This window comes from Vanacampus margaritifer, chromosome 1, assembly GCF_051991255.1.
Source record: "Vanacampus margaritifer isolate UIUO_Vmar chromosome 1, RoL_Vmar_1.0, whole genome shotgun sequence".
In the NCBI taxonomy this organism is placed as follows: domain Eukaryota; kingdom Metazoa; phylum Chordata; class Actinopteri; order Syngnathiformes; family Syngnathidae; genus Vanacampus; species Vanacampus margaritifer.
The window spans coordinates 9,399,541-9,417,069 of record NC_135432.1 but is presented as its reverse complement, the minus strand read 5'-3'; the positions used below and the strand labels follow the sequence as shown (position 1 = coordinate 9,417,069).

Here is a 17,529-nt window from a genome sequence, read left to right as displayed (position 1 = left end):
AATTTATCGGAAACAGCCATCTTTGTTGTTTACATTTGCCTCAAACGCTTTGAGGGCGGAACTGGGACACTTCGAGCGGCATAAATCCGACCTCAAACCTTCCTCGAACGCACCATATACCGCCATTTTGATTTGAGACGTAAGCTCAGAATTGTCAATAGGAACAGAAAATTGTAGCACTAGCAATACAAAGCTAGCATTAGCGATGTAAACAATTCGACGTTGTAACGGAGTGTTTTAACACAAAATGTTACCCCTTGTATTTTTTTTTTTTGGGAAGTAAAATCAACTAAAAACTGTTAAGTCGAGCAGAAATGTTGCTAATTCTGACTCGGTTCTGAATAGCCTTAGCTGCTTCATGTCCTCTCTCTCTCTCTCTCTCTCTCTCTCTCTCTCTCTCTCTCTCTCTCTCTCTCTCTCTCTCTCTCTCTCTCATTGTTCAGAAATGATTGACAGGACTTGCGGAGTGTAAAAACCGTGAAACTGCCTCTTTTCATGCTTTTCACATCCCCACTAATTCCCTCTAACGCTAACCCACCAATTCAAATTCCCTCTGTTTGAATCCGTTTACAGGAATGCATACATGTCAACCCATAAGGTTTGTCCGTATTTCTTACGGATTTTTAAGTGTTGCAAAAGCATACGGGCGTATTTGGAAATGAATACGGATTTAACTGTTTTCATGAAAATAATAATATTAGTATATATTGCTTACCCTTTTTAAATTTATTTAGTATTTACTGTCGGCTACGTGCTACACGTGTGCATAAACTCAATTTAAACAACAACCGGTCACAAAATCTCGTCTATCGCGCGAGACTTCTAACAGTTTCCTGACATGCGCAGTTAAGAAATTTGTGTTAGCGCGAAAATTGCGAGTCGTTCGCAGTGGTTGAGAAAATGGGGGACAGGCCGGCCAAAAAAACAAGATACACCGGACGTTTTCGTTCGGAATGGACGGATTTATTTAAGGTAATTGGTCCGTCAAAACTTGGAGAAGAGTATGCATCATGTTCGCTTTGTTGACGGGACATTAAGGTTGCGGCATCTGACATTTACAATGTCAAAGAACATTTGAAATCAAAGTTGCACGAGAGAAATGTGAAGCAACAAAAAAGTCAACCGTCCCTGTGATATTTAGAAATCTGTTTTTTCTTTGTGCAATAAAATGTCATTTGGAACAAGATACTGTCAATGTCTTCATATAAGAAAGAAAGTAAGGTAAGATTAATGTTATTGCATGAAACAGCTTTAGTATTGATAAAACTGACATAAGGATTTTTATGGGAAAATAAGGATTTTATGGGTTTGTAATACAGGTGGGACCAAATTAGGGTTGACATGTATGGGAATGTTCGCAATCAGAACCAAATATCGCAACAAGCTACCAAGGTTGATGTTGACAGTTGATTCCTTCCGAAGAAGCACCGGGATCTTTTGGCAAACAAGGACTTGCGGGAACAAGCAGGCCCAATGTTGACCCACCTTGCTGCGTGGGTGTGCGGACATCTTATTTGCCGCCGGCTCTTTAATTTGTTTGCTCCTAATTCTGCACTGCGCTGCGCGCGCGTACACACGTGTGTGCACGCGTATGTGCGAAGTGGGTGAAGAAGGAGGTCAAAACAAGCTGACTCCTTTGCCGTCTGCTGCGCGACTGCATTTGATCCCGTCTGCCTCACTCATCTACTTGTACAGCAACGCTACAGTATGTGGGAAGGTCAAACCAGCATGATAATACACACGCACGTATTCTCAAGAGTTCAGAAAAGGATTTATATGTAAAGGTGGGTGGGGAAAAAATAAAATCTACCCGCTTCATGTGTGCATTAGTGACCATACTGTTGAAGTTGTCTCATCCATTTAGACAGTTAGCTTGCTAGATAGACTGTAGTGAATGTGAGAGCTTTTTAGTATTTAGTCTTTCAGAGGTGAGTGTGAGAGGCAATCCTGAATGATGACCTCCTCACGTTTTTCTCACATCCACATTTTAAAGCCATTATAATGTGTTCTATTTAAATGGTCAAAGCGCATGAATACAGTCATGGAAATATGTTGGAGACTAACTTTAAGTGTGCCGGCTTGCAAAAGTCCTTCTGTGTCTGTGGGCGTGTAACCTGCCCGTGTTTGGTATTTCGTGCAGAAAGCCTCCCACGCCCGGTGTGTCCACCCACGCGCGGATTTGCGTCACACGGGGAGCAGCGTGGGCGCGAGGCACACAGAAGACTTGAAGGCGTGGAGAGAGAGAGAGAGAGAGAAAGAGAGAGAGAGAGAGAGAAAGAGGCAGCGGAATATCCCCACATGTCAAGTTCAGGGCGTGTAGCAAAACAAAACAGGAAATGCTGAGGACAAATAAAAGCTCAGGCTGGAGTTACTGGAGTTGCTTTGTTTGCATTACATTAGAGAAAGAGAGAGAAAAAAAAGCCATAAATCACCAATATTTTTTACGAGGATGTTATTCTTGTAGTAGGTCTATTACACCTTTAATTCTAGAAAACAACTCTATTCAAGCAAAATAAAAACAAGGCTGTATTCTTGAAAGAAAAGTGACAATAATCAACGAAAGAAAAGAAAAATCTAAAGAAAACAGGCAATAGAAAAGAAAACAATCAACGAATATTCGAAAAGGAGTGAGAAGAAGTAAAAGTTATTTACTCCCACCCCTTCTCCTAACACAACTTCCGTCCTTCTCTTACATACACACAAAATATGAATTAATACATGTAAACATACACCCATAGCCTAATACATTCGTTTAACACCACATACACAATATAAAACGTTCAAAAAAAGAAAGCAGTCAACAAACAAACAAACCAAAAAGTAGTAACCAAAAAATAAATAATACAATTATCCCAACACACCTAGTACACTCATCCCTCATTCTCATATTGCTTGAAAATCCTATTTTTATACAGTATTTTAATATTTGCTTGTTTTCCAAAATAAGGGTTTATTCCTATAATAAGATGCTTTTTGGAAAAATAAATAAATACATTAATTTTTAAAATAATAAATAAAAAACATTTAAATTATTAAAATGTATTATTCAAAAATGTATTAATTAAAACAAATTAAGACATGGGTCAGAACTTTAAATTGACCAAACAATAAAATAACGTCACGGTAACTGGTTTAATATGTTTGTTTTACTGTTGTGCGGGTCTGTACTACTACATACTGGGCGTGCATTTTTTTAAACATACCACATATTAATTTAATAATTTTCAATTTAATTTCTTTAACTAAATCTTCTTTCTGACCCTCAAGCTATGGCACGAATACCTTTTTTTTGAAAACCACTGACTTGGATAAATGCTTGTAAATGAAGCTCTGATGATATTAAATAATTATATAAAGAAATATACTTTATATACATATCTAATTATTTATATACACCCATCTGCTCTATATGCTTAACGTTGAACAATATTATTGTAAAACATGATTAATGTGCACATTTGGTAAAAGCTGATGTTGCTGCTATCAATCAATGAGGATATCCTAGTTTTCTTGCTATTCTTGGCATAGCACTCCATTATTAGCGACACTACAATGAAATGCTCTTCCACTAGATGGCAGAAAGAATGCCCAGTTAACCTGGTTATCCATTTATTGCCATTTGATTCAATATTCCTACAAAAGAATAATATCTTTGATTTTAACTAAACAAGCTACATTTTTCACTTTTATTTTTTTACTTCATCATTATTTCACTCATGTATAATTTTTGTTGGATAGTGTGTCTTTACTGTCATGTGCATGGTAAACAAACAAAAAAAATCCTAAGAAATTCTTGCTCTCTTACCTGCACGAGAATAGAAATGATAAGTAAAATATGTTTTTTTTTTAAAATACATGAAGAAAACAACTAAAAGAGACTAAAAAAAGACATAAAACAACAACATCAAACTGCTCGAAAGCTTACATTTGAGGCCAACTTAAGCTTGTTTGTGATGTCCATGATTTTGAAACATTGCTTTTATTTGTTCACAATGTGACCAGGCCTTGAATACATATTTAGCAGGTTTTGTACATGAATTTGAGCATACAGCATATGGCAGTATAACCGACACCAATCAATTTGACCCAATATATAAACAGTTTTGCTTTTTAATGTGAACACCAGCCATGAGTTATGACTTTTTTTCCCCCAAAAACATTATTGATGATACTGTATCCTGATTTTGAATCCGAGCGCTCCAGGCTTTTATTTGCTTAAACAAGCGGAAGTGTATGTGTTTGAGCGACTGCTAACTTGCTGTGTTCAAACAGTGCTGGGGAGTGGATAGACCGGAGAGGACTGAACACTTATTACACGCGCAACACACACTCAGAGGGAAAAGACGCACGGAAGTCTTTTTCTGATTTTCTGCGCCTTTTTGCTTCTCTTAGCGACATTAAAAAAAAGTTTACAGGGAAGGCTCCTATACAAGAACGTATCTCTGCGTGAGCCAACAATTAAGTCGCTTATTCTTCATTTTTTCTCCCCCCCCCCTGGAAATTAGCTATCAATTCTTTACATTGGCGTTCGTGGCTTTTCCTCACAAGTCAAGGCTGCGGGGCTGTTTGCTTGCGAGCTTTTCCTCTTGCAGACCGACAACCGGCCTTCGTGTTGAGGGGAGAAGAGTGGACCGCCACACGAACGCACCTAAGGGGCCCAAAACACAGCAGGTACGCGCAACTCCGGTGCACGAGATCGCGTGCTGTAGCCTACTACTATATTGTGCGCTGCATATTGTGCAAAACGCGTCGTCACCGACGCACATGTTGCTGCACAAATCGGTGCAACGTCAAATTGAATCGACGCCAGACGGCAGAATGAATGAATGAATGGAGGCAATTGCTCAACCTTTTATTGAACCAATTAGAAAAAATCCAAGGCACACCACAACCAAACATCTCAAAAAGTTAATATTGTGAAATAATCATTAATTTTACTCACAGTGTGAACTATTATTGTATTGTGTATACACAGGTTTTGACCTCATCCAGTGGAAGAGCATTTAATAGTTTCGCCTGTCACTATATGTAACTGACATAGATAGTTATAAACAGTAATTTAGTAAATAATACTATTCAGACCTGTTAAGTAAAATGTGATCATTTCCCACAACACAACAGTGGTTGGGAAATTATCTGGCGTCATAAGCAGCAAACTGCGCCGCAAAAGTCTCCTTACTGTGCATCTTGTCTGTTAATTCTGTACTACAAGTTTAACAAAACGTAGACGCTAAACACGAGCGTACTCACCTGGAATCTTGGTTATGGCTAATGTTAGCAGTCGTCATGGTGATGGTGGTTCCTTGTGCGTGATGGGAATTTCTCGTGAATCAGTGGATTTAGTGTCTCTGCGTGTGTGAGCAATGGAAACGGCAGCTGAAATTTGTGAATCGGGAGTATACATGGACACAATAGTGACATGGAGAGTGATGGGCTCTTAACTCAGCAGTGATTGTTTTTCTATTTGCATGTTTATTCATGGTTTATGGCCAGATTATTAAAAAAAAAAGACAAACTCAAAATGCATTTTGTGCCTTGCAGCACACAAGCTTTATTAGAGTTACCATCGTGGTTACTTGTTAGCATTAGCTGAGCCTGCCTGGTCAGTAGAAGCGCTTCACTAGCTCACGCTGCCGTCATGTTTCAGACAGCTTTTGTGTGTTTCCCACCCGAGGCCCCTGCTCCGGCCTATTCTAGGCGAGGCGAGCCCGCCACCTACACATCCTGCAGGGGTGGAGAGAGGCATGTGGTCCTCCCAGCAATTTGTGATCTCTCCTCCTCGGGAGTGACAACAAGCAGAATTCTCTCAGGGTTTGACTTTTGCTCAGTGAAAAGGCGGGCAGGGTCGCCTTCGAGATGTAAGGTCACTTTTTTGCATGCCTGTGGCATATAGACTAAAATTAACAGTTAACATGGCTCATGCTGTTTGTCTGCATCGGAGGCTACTACTTACCGAGGATCTCCAACTTTTTATCTTATGTGAAGTTACTTTTAGACACTGAAAGTGCTCGAAAGCTATACTCGTGTTTAGTAACATTGCTCATTTCCACAGCATAAGTAAATATGGGCTTGTTTTGCACATAACTCACATTAAAATGGTAATAAAGCACAGTGTACAACAAGTTAAATTCACCAATATTAAAAATATTGCACACCTACCTGTATGTGCAATTTATTATTATAATTTTTTTTTTTTTTTAAAAAGACACATTCCGGTATGATAAAATTGACCAACAAGAAAAACCCATTCAAACTTCCAAATAGATGTGTATAAAAATGGTATTCACTTGAATGTAGGGGTGGGAATCTTTGAATGTCTCACGATTCGATTCAGATTTTTGGGCCTGCGATTTGATTCAGAATAGATTTTCGATTAGGAAAGATTTTTGATTGAAAATGATTTTTGCTTCAATCTATAGATGTGCAAGGAATTGTAATGATCTACTCCAGTCTGACTCGCTAATGCTAATTAGCGCGCTACTCGCGGCACTTTTATCACTCAAAAGAACGGCTCCACACTGCAAAAAAAACAACTTTTATTGGAATAACTTGTGACTTTTTCCTTCTACTCTCTAACGTGGCTACAACTTAACAGTGTATTAGACCGCGTGGAACCACACTGCTCCTCAGTGGCCAAACTAGGTACAACATGAACAGCGCTCCAAATAAAGGCACACACAGACAAAGGCAAGACAGTATAAAATAATTTAAATAAAATCTATTTTGGGATATTTAAAATCGATTCTGAATCATACTAAAATAGAATTTATTTTTTTTGGGGGGGAGGCACACCCCTACTTGAATGCATTAAAAAAAGCTGTGTGTGCTTTGAAACACAAAAAGGGGAGGGGAATCTGTATAAAATCTCAAATGATATTCACCAGTATGTATAAAAATATATATTTTACAAAAATGTATGCACCATTATGTTCAATGTAATAATTGAACCTATATGCTGTATCTTGACCTCTTAAGTAATCATTAAATCTCTGGAGTGGGCGGGGACATCTTTGATTTCAAATTGCTGGGAATTTTGATTGATTTTACAAAGTGATAAATCAAACGTATGCAGTGTTTCGGACTCCCTGGCAAGCATTGGAGAAACATGCCGGATGGAGAGACATGCGAAAAGATGAAGGAAAACAAATTCATTCTCTTCTCTCACTTCCTTGTTTTCCCCGTTCACACTTCACCAAAATAGGAACAAAGTTTCTGTTATTAACACCCCAGTGATTAGAAATAATTCAACGACAGCAGCAAACAGCATCAACTGTGATTGTTTATGACACGTTCTCCTCTGTGTGAGTTCAGGTTATTACAGGTTGCTCGTTTTGTTTTTGAATGTGGAGATTCTGCTGCTGCTGCTCAGTGCAGGGCCGGAATGATTCTGGTTGGATACAGTGCTGCTGACCACCCACACATTTTGGAAAATCATTGACTTTTTTTCTTTTTCTTTTCTTTTTTTGAAGTATACAGGGAGTCCTCGAGTTACGTCGTACGACCTACGTCGATTCAATTTTATGGCCCCCGTGCCTCGTCTGTAGCATTTTCTTTTTCGATAATTTCCCACAGTAATCAAGCCATTTTAAAGTTGCGTTGTTGTTGTTACATCCAGCAACAGACGTTCATCGAGCAGGTCGGCTCGCCATCAAGCGCGTTACAATTTGGTATTTAAGTTTGAATTAGTTCCACTCTGCCATCTGACAGCAAAGTGCGGAAACAACCGAATATTGGTTCCGGCTCTTCCGGGTCGCACAAATGTTTTTTTTTATTACTGTATTACTGTACAAAGTATTTTGATGTAAATATTGAATATAATGGGGAAATCCCACTAAAGTCGAAATTCGGGTTACATCGCCAGCGTTGGAACGGAACTCCGCCGTAATTGAAGGACTCCCTGTATATATTAAAGTAATGTATATAAAACATTCTAGAATAGCTTAGCATAGCTTAACGTACACTGATATTGATGTTACGTGACAAATTGAAGGTGAAGAGTGTGTTTTTCGGCATGTGGCCCTTGGAAGAAAGAGTTTGGATACCACTGATGTAAACTAATGAAATAATTAAAACTAAAATTGAAAAAACTTTTTCGCTAACAGAATAAAAGAAAAAGGAAAATGTTTAAAAAAAACTGACTGAAAAATCACCTTGCGTTTATAAAACTAACTATAATTATGTTGAAAATGTTATTCATTTTTGTCTTTGTCAATACCATACATGAGCTTTTAGGGTTGATTTAAACTGTATTTGTTTTGGTATTACTGTACGAAGCGAACCTTTTAAAAAATATATAAAATAAATACTTCATAGATTTTAAAAAAGTGACAATAATAAATAAATAAAAACGAAACTAAAACACAGCATTTAAAAAACTAAAACTTAGAAACTTGCTCTAAAACTCTTTGTTCTGTAGATTGCAATAAAGTTAGAAAAAAAAGTGTTTGTCTTCTTCGCTGATTCTTCTTCTACGCTTTCTGTGGTTGCGCTACAGCGCCACTCCAGACTTGGCATATACATTACAGCCGTTGAACGTCCTCAGCGTCTTCTTTTGGACACACGCAAGTCTTGAAATGCTTCTGTGTGTACGAGATTGTTTGAGGACGGGGCCTCAATACACCGAGACAACGAGAGACACTCGGACAAGACACAGGGCTTGGGAAGCTGATTGGGTAACACCAGGGACCGGGATAGCAAACACAGGAGGACATGATCAAACTTGACGAGACAAAGGGAGACACACAAGGCAAACATGACCCGTAAACAAAACCAAAACACAGACCATGACAACTTTCATATATTAAAAAAAAGTAAAACTAATAAAAAGCTAAACTAAAACACAGTTTTCTAGCAAAAACGAATTAAAACTAACTGAAAAAAAAATCAAAGTGAAAAATGGTTAACAGTGTTACCCATCCTCTTTTCAGTCATGGCGGCGGTGTTGCCCAGGACGCTGGGTGAGCTGCAGCTCTACCGGATCCTCCAGCGAGCCAACCTGCTCTACTACTATGAAGCTTTCATCCAGCAGGGCGGCGACGACGTGCAGCAGCTGTGCGAAGCCGGTGAGGAGGAGTTCCTGGAGATCATGGCGCTGGTCGGCATGGCCAGCAAGCCGCTTCACGTGCGCCGCCTTCAGAAGGCGCTGCGCGACTGGGTCACCAACCCGGCCATTTTCAACCAGCCTCTCACCTCACTGCCGGTCTGCAGCATTCCCGTCTACAAACTGCCTGAAGGCTCACCCACACTGCTGGGCGCCCAAGACCGGGCCAACACGTCCAGCGTCAAGATGTCAAAAGCGGTCGCCACCTGCTCTGACACGGGAAAGCTGGATGTGACTCGGGACAAAGTATCCGTGGGCTCGCCCCTACAGGGCAACGCCGAAGCTCGCTTCTGGTCGGGGCACAGCAACGATAGCGAGCACAGCCTGTCGCCGTCCGACCTGGGTTCCCCGTCCTCCCCCAGAGACGTGATGGAGGCTCTGGATGCGGCTGCCGTGCAGTCGGTCCTGGAGTGTGTGGACAGGATGGCGCCGGGGCTCACCAAAGTGGACCTCGCTGAGGTCAAAGAGCAACTCAAGAGCAACAAGAAACTGGCAAAGATGATCGGACACATCTTTGAGCTTAGCGACGATGACCCGAGGCGGGAGGAGGAGATTCGCAAGTACAGCGCCATATACGGACGCTTTGACTCCAAACGGAGGGATGGCAAACATTTGACGCTCCATGAGGTGGAAACATATTCTTCAATCTCAGAAACCAAATGCAACTAACCATTTTTGAGCTCATGTTTGTCTTTTTTTTTCACTGCGCAGCTGACAGTAAACGAGGCAGCGGCGCAGCTCTGCATGAGGGACATGGCCCTCCTTACTCGCAGAGACGAACTCTTCGGACTCGCCCGGCAGATCTCCAGAGAGGTCACGTATAAATACACATACCGCACCAGCAAGTAAGAGTCGCTGCTCCACGTCGTCGTTTTCTGGCATCGCAACAACGTTTCCCAAGTTTGCTTTTTGTCCTCAGGTCTCGCTGTGGGGACCGAGATGAGCCTTCGCCCAAAAGGATTAAAACTGAGGTAGGGTTTTCAGTTCGCTTCCCAGAGATTGTTAAACTGATTTTCGTTACAGTATGTTAAAAATAAAAAAATGATAATAAATAAATAAATAAATAAATAGATAAATAAATAGATAAATACATAGATAAATAAATAGATAAATACATAGATAAATAAATAGATAAATGAATAAAGAAAAATAATAATAACTCCTAGAGGTCTTTCAGAAACTCTAGTCAATGATTTGGGAGAGCACAGTCAGGACAAATAAATAAATGTTTAACTCATTCACTGCCATTGACGGCTATAAACGTCAAAAATTCATTTGAACTATTTCTATTAGTTTAACATTTTTTTCCCACTTTTGTTAACAAGAAGATGAAAACCTAGACATTTTTTTTCAATAATCTTTCTTTTCTTTTTTTTTTGAAAAGATTATTAAAAATTAGGGGAGTCAGGCGTTGTAATTGTAATTAATTGCATGACTTCAATAGTCACGATTAATCACAAATTTTATATCTGTTCTAAATGTACAATCATTTTCTTCTAGGTTTTCATACTCTTGTTAACAAAAGTGAAAAAAAAATGTTAAACTAATAGAAATAGTTCAAATAAATTTTTGACGTCTATAGCCGTCAGTGGCAGTCAATGAGTTAAAAACATTTAATCGCCTCTTGCCCCTAATTTTTAATAATATATTTTTTTAAAACATTTGAAATCTGACATTGTTTATTGTAATACAGATTAAAGAGGAAGTCAACCAAAAACAAAAAACAATCTTAACTATATGTTCTATGCAGCCCCACTAGTCTAAATAGGATATTCTGTTTAATATTGCGTTAGTGTCGTATGAGTTAAGCAGCAGAATCCAGCAGTTTTTATCATTATTAGAAGGCGGCCACTTGCTGTCGGGTGAAAATGACATCACAGTTGCTCAGGTCTCAGGTAACAACCAATCACAGCCCAGCGCCTGAACACTGAGCAACTGTGATGTCATCTTCAGTTGACAGCTAGTGGCAAAATGGCCGCCCCCTGAGATGGATAAATATATGTCACATATAACATATTATTGTCAAGAAATGTTTAAGGTTGACTTATTTCATTTATTGCTTGTATGTGATAAATAAATAAATAAACGGGAAAAGGACCTTGAAACATTATTGTTATTTTTGTAATAATTGAGGGAAAGAAAATAACATTTTGATTATTTTTCTAAATCGGTCATCCCTATTTAAGGCTGTTGAGTGTTGTCATAGATAATAAGGCATGACACCTTCTTGTCACCTCTCAGTGACTCAATCTCTCTTTTGTGCTTCTTCAGGAGAACTTCTTCGACATCCAGGAGGCGTTGCAGGCCATCCACATGAGGCAGGAGATGCTGAGGGAGCAGCTGGCCTGCGCCAAATCCAAAGGAGACGAAAGCATCGGACGGAATCTGCAGGTACAGTCACGAAGGTCATCACCCCCGGAATCTGATTTGGTTTCATGCGCACAGTTAGTGATTGATATTCCAGCTTTGGCCTCAATGACATCGATCTAAGTGTCACTTATTGATGAACTTGTTCCTCATGTAAGAGGTCCATTCATTACATTGTGGAAACACGCTTCTTTAGGCGTGCGACTTCCTGTGTCAGTGTGTAGCGCGCACGTCTGAGCTAATGCGATTTTCCAAAACGTTATTCAGAGAGGGAAGAGATTTCATGGCTCATTCACAGCGCCATCCCTGCGGAGGACGTGACACTTTGACGTTCTAATTTCAAGCGACAGTGACATGCGCCCTGATGATCATTTCACTTCCAGTGAGACGTTTGTGTTGACGCTCGCTGATGGGCAGTACAGATACTTTGTTATTGTACTTAAGTGGAAATTACTTGAGTATTTTTTCCCTGCTGTTACTATATTTGAAAACCTATATTTGAAAACATCTGCGCGTTCTACGTTGTCAAAAAAAAAGAAGAAAGTTAACCGCGGTTGATGTACTAATAGATAGCTTAGGTTGAAAAAACAGGAACAGAAGTAACATGGAGGAACGTGAACCAGGGAGCATTAATGACAATGGGAAATTTTCGGCAAAGCAAGAAATTTTCCATCCATGGCTTCATTGAAAAAGTATGGTTTGATTAGCTTCTGCAACAATAATTAGTGCAGAATATTTTGTATTGTGCCAAGTTTTCAACCACTTAAAAAAACACACTAGCTTTTGGGATTCAAAAATTCTTAGTCTATTTGGGAGAAAAAAGAAAACTTGACAGCCAGTGTGTCAACAGGGGCTTCCTGTTGGTGTGTCTGCTTTAGAGTGCCTCATTGTCATGCCATGGTTAAGCCCCTCAATAACCTGGCGGGATATGGTATATTCCAGCTACAGACGGATTTAAGCGGATATACTGTACATTTACGGCTCAAACATGTAGGATGTGTAGGCGTAAGATTGATGCAAGGCCACGTAGTAGCCATTTTTCCGGGACTTGTGCAGCTTGATTGACTGTTGAGCGGGCCGTTGTTTTTCCACATTCAGCAGACACACCGTCGCTGTCTGAGAATGGAGACAATGGCTTAATTTTTCACAATTTTGAAACCTCAGTTTACATACTTGGCATGGTTGTTCCTCTCTGTGGTGCGTCAAACTCAAGACATGTTTAGTTTCACTTAACTTAAAAAACAAACAAACATATGGTGTGGTTTTGTAGTTGTTATTTTCAATTATAATTTTTTTTAATGATTTGGTTTTTTTTTGTTGTTTTTTTTTTACACAAATATAGGACGAAAAATAAGCTAATTATATTATAATTAACACTGGGGAAAAAAATACATTTCATCACAAAAATCTGGCATTTGACAAGGGGTGTGTAGACTTTTTATATCCACTGTAAGTACAGAGTGCGGGTATGATTCCTGAGTCACGGGGTTCCTTTTGTGTGTCCTTAGATGCAGCTGGAGCGTCTGCTAGCGAGACAGATGGAAATCCTACAGGACGCCGCAGTCCAGGAGCGACTGCAGGCTCTGGACTGGAGGATCCCCCCCGCTGCCTTGAAGTACCTCGCCAACGCTCAGAACACCAACGGGGCCGCCAGTGACTCCAGCAAGGAGAATCAAGGTAAACGGAATTGTTACATATTTTCTCTGGAAGGTTCATATCGAAACTCTGCATGAAAACTGCTTGCTCTGAATTGGTTTTTTCTTCTGAAAAAGGAAAAAAAATGTGAGTATTCAAGTTTTGTCTTCAGGGCTCATCTCCTCTTCCTACATCACCCACTCCGACAGCTTCTTCTATCGCTCTTCCCACAAATCCCACAATGCACCTGTAATTAAGCCGCCTACACATGTTTACCTCGAGCCAGTTGCCCAGAGGGGGTGTCTCTCTCTCTCTCAGTCGCTCTCTCTCTCTGTCTGTCTAGCTCCCTCCCATTTTTCTTCTGCGATTTAACAACGTCGTTGTCGTTGATTTTAAATGGCATCTTTGTGCAGCATCTGTTTGGATGTTACTACCGGAATGACCCGACCCTCATCGCTCCTCGTCCGTCTGTTCCTCCAGATGAGCGACCCATAAACTTGCGGGTGGTGAGCCAAACCATGCAAGAAGGTGACCTGCCATTAGGCAAACAGCTGGCCAATGAGCTCAAGCGTCATCACAACCACAACAGCAGCACAGATGAGACCAAAACACCAGCAACGGGTCAGTGTGCAGCGATATGATTGGCTGCTGGCTGTTGCAACGCTATGCTAACACCGTCAATGTATTCTTAGAAAACGGGATGTCACAGCGGGCAGCCGGCAACACGGAAAAAAAGACCATCAAGTCAGAACCCGAGGACTCCACATAGTGCCTCCCGCTTGGTCTCGTGGTAGTATGCAGTTATCAGCCGTCACTAGAAACTAAGCAAGCACAGCCACAGTAGAGCCTTAACAACCAATGTTGCCTCATGAAGAGCATTTATTTTCCTTGATTTCGTCTTTGTGTCAGTGCCAAAGCATCAAGAGAGCATGAAGATGCGCCCCACCATGCTAGGCGGGTCTTATCTCTACTAGAAATACATTTGCTTTCTTACCTCTGAACTGTTCTTTTCATTGCCGGCATTCATGCTGGGCCTGAATCTGAACTCCGTCATTCTCACAAAGCCACATTTAGTGAGTGATGGAACCAAAAGGGGTGGTATAAGGAGGCTGAGTTTGGGTCCAGTCCCAGTATCAGGCTGCCTTTCTTATTTTTGGGAAGACTCCGCCTCTCCTCTCGCTTGTCTTGCGTATATTTATGGGAGATCATTTGAGGAAAAAGCATTTCTGAGCAACAGCAGGAGAGCCGTGTTATGGTCAGGCTTGTAGTCATTGTTCATGTCACACTGCTGGTGAAATCCCAAACCACACATCTGCTGACGGAATCATCCGGGACTGAAGATGTGGCGTCGTACCAGGGCTCACCTTCAGGTGTGTGTCCTTGAAGAGTGTAAATAGTTCTGTGATAACAAATTGTGTTAGCCTAATCTCAACCAGGGTTCTGCTATGTCAAGTGTAACGTTGCTGTAGATGTTTGTGTCAATAGTGTTCATGTGCATAAGAAAAAAAAAAGAACTTTCAGTGTCACCAGAGGAAAAAAATCTAGTGGAAAATGTGGTTTATAAAACCTGCTTTCCGCAAGGACTATGATGATGTTGACTAGCTATCTCTTAGCATATTTCATGTGTGTTGCTGTTTAGCTGTAGAAACATTACAAGAGTTCTGTGCGTCCCGACAAGTTGGTCCGACACCCCCCCCCCCCCCCCCCCAGCAGGTAGTTCACTCAGTGGCAGACCAATGCAATATCTATGTGACTAACATGTACGGATTGTTTTGCGACTGTATGTTTGTCCTCCAAAGATGATAATGTTGTCTTCACGTGCGGCACACTGTATTTGTACTTTAAGATTTTTCATGGAATTCATCGTTTCATGGCAAGAAACTAGTGAGGACTCACGATGATGATGTGATGTTTTCAGTGGAGCTCCCCGGCCTGAAGCCTTGTCGACCTCTCCTCACTGTCTCCTAACAATGGTAGATTAGGCTCCACCTAGTTATGCACCTGTTTTTTTTTAAACACTAATATATTTTATTTGTTATACAGCACATAACATTAAACTTTATTTTTTGAACCCTATTGTGATGAATGCTATCTCGTTAGTGACTGCTTTCCGACGATGAGGGTTTTAATGGGTTTCATCTGAATTTCTTCCTTGCAGTGCAGGCGCAGGAGATTGCTATACTCAATGGTGTCAAACATATGGCACGCGGGCAAAAACCGGGACACTAGGGTGTTAAATCTGGCCTGCATTGGCAACCCTGCAATTATAGTTTTGTCAAGAGCTCTATAATTTTGGGGGTGATTTCGGAATTTGGGATTACTTCACAAAGTTCATATAGATTGAAAATAATTCCCAGATGTTCAAATTAATTAATATTAAAGTACAACACTTTATCAGTTCAAAATAACTGGGATTTAAAGGACAGCGCCATGTAGTGGTGAACTGATAATTAATTCATTTTAAAAAACAATATTAATTTCAAAAATATGTTCTATCTGCTAATTATAATACACAGTTTGCCCCGTGATTTACAGGAGGTTGACATGGTTCTGCTTTATGGATACCCACAGGGGAAGAACTTCATGAACAAAGTTTGCCTCTGGTGTTGCTTACAGACAGTGTTGAAACCAATGGGTCTCGTGCTCCCGCTGCTTGTCTCCATCTGCTTTGCTCTCGCTAGCTTTAGCTAACTTCTCTCGCTAGCCACTCTAGCTAGTTCTTGCCAGAGCCGTATATTGAGAAAGTTTGGCAAACTCGGTTCTTACTAGCTGCTCCAGCGATTCTTGTTAGCCATCTTGCTCATCCCCACTGCTCCTGCTCACCATGCTGGTCGCTCAGTCCAAATAATAATTGGTAGTAATTGGTGTTAGCTTTACTAAGTATGGTCAATCTGAGGCACCGTAGTGTGCGTGCTTCAAAATAGTTGCATTCTATTAGTTCACCACTAGATGGCACTAAATAATACACGTTGTCACAATATGCCTATAACATCAATTGTAAAACACACGTTTGATGAAAACTAAAGAAAATTGCAAGGTTTTTCTTAATTAAAAATTCCTAATGTTTTTGCAAAAAGTTTGTTCATGGAATATGAAGATTAGATTATGAAGTAACGCTTCCCATTAGAACAAAGGGGAAAAAATACCAATTTATTGTAGATTATGTACACTAATATGCTGTGATTACCGGCCCACTTGACATCAAACTAGAGCTGTATGTGACCCCTGAACATCAATGACTTTGACACTCCTGTTTTACACCATGAAATATGCGCAAGCGAAAGAAGTGCAGCCAGGTCACAAAATCACCTCGAACCCACTAAAAATGATCATGTGGTTTAATCCCCGCATGGGCTATTTGCATTCACGTCATATCAAGACATTGTGAAACTAGCTGATGACTCACTCTGACGCAGGTTCTGTTTCACATAGTTCCCATCTTTTTCTCGCGCGCACACACGCACACACACAGACTTCTCTGGAGAATCGCTCAGCTCATGAACGCCTACGCCCGCTGCTGTTCAGTGGCAGCCCTGTTCTGCACGGCCACCCCTCCCCTCACTGTCCTCCTCCCTGTCCTCCTCCAGCTCAAGTCACTGATGATGATGATGATGATGATGGGTTGCCGTGGCAATGGTTGGAAGTGGGCGGCTCCACGGTGCTGGTGGTGGGCGGCAGCCAGCCACTAAGCAACGTGGGAGGGATCTGCAGAGCGCACCCATCACCCTCACTTTGAAAGCTTTACAGAGTGTGTGGGTGTAGAAAAGATGTGATTCCATGTGCAGAATTTTTGCACAATAATGAACTTTGTTAGGTGAGAAAAGTGGCAGTTTTCTTGACAATTTTCACATCACGCATTATTCCAGACGCTAAAATTAGCAACACCACTTGCAAATATTATTTAGTATCCATACACGGATTGTTGGCAGAGATTTGTTACCTCCCGAGAAAGCATTTCCATGTTAATATAAGATAGCAGAATATCGGACTTTTAAGCCAAGTGTACCAAATTTTGTGTGAAAGCAAAATTTGATGATTCATTGAGATCCAAAAATAACGTTGCTGTGGGAATGCACGTTTGGCAGAAGCTATTTATATAGCCCAAAACGTCTCAACGGTGTCTGACCAGCAGGTGGTGCTGTTGTATATAATGCTGCAAGCTGGATTTGCGTCCGTCTGTTGAGGATCACATGCGTCATGCACACGTTGCGCACTACCTGATCGCATTTCGAATTCGGTGCATGTGCCTAACAAATGTATTAGAAGCAATCGTTTTAAATTGAATCATAAAATAATTACATCCAAAATATTCGGCTTTTCATTAATTCATCCGAGTTTAAATACACGAAAGGCATCTGTAAAAGGAAATGCTCAAATGATTGACGGCTAAATTGACCAATCGTATTGCGAGTACAGCATTTTCCAAG

At 40.6% G+C, this 17,529-nt stretch overlaps 1 protein-coding gene across 1 annotated transcript; it reads left to right on the top strand.

Moving 5' to 3' along the window:
* Positions 1-4,294: 4,294 nt before the first annotated feature.
* Positions 4,295-15,178, top strand: LOC144040623 (NGFI-A-binding protein 1-like). The gene is made up of 8 exons (XM_077554986.1): positions 4,295-4,671; positions 8,928-9,727; positions 9,812-9,945; positions 10,020-10,071; positions 11,372-11,491; positions 12,976-13,144; positions 13,583-13,723; positions 13,795-15,178. The coding sequence occupies exons 2-8, from the start codon at positions 8,930-8,932 to the stop codon at positions 13,869-13,871; spliced, it is 1,491 nt and encodes a 496-aa protein (XP_077411112.1). The 5' UTR covers positions 4,295-4,671; positions 8,928-8,929; the 3' UTR covers positions 13,872-15,178.
* The last annotated feature ends 2,351 nt before the right edge of the window (positions 15,179-17,529 follow it).

What these genes read in the sequence shown, in the direction of transcription:
- LOC144040623 (XM_077554986.1), top strand. Translation starts at nt 8,930, where the DNA reads ATGGCGGCGGTGTTGCCCAGGACGCTGGGTGAGCTGCAGCTCTACCGG. An exon ending in GCATCGGACGGAATCTGCAG is followed by an intron (nt 11,492 to 12,975) that starts GTACAGTCACGA and finishes GTGTGTCCTTAG; the next exon opens with ATGCAGCTGGAGCGTCTGCT. An exon ending in CTCCAGCAAGGAGAATCAAG is followed by an intron (nt 13,145 to 13,582) that starts GTAAACGGAATT and finishes CTGTTCCTCCAG; the next exon opens with ATGAGCGACCCATAAACTTG.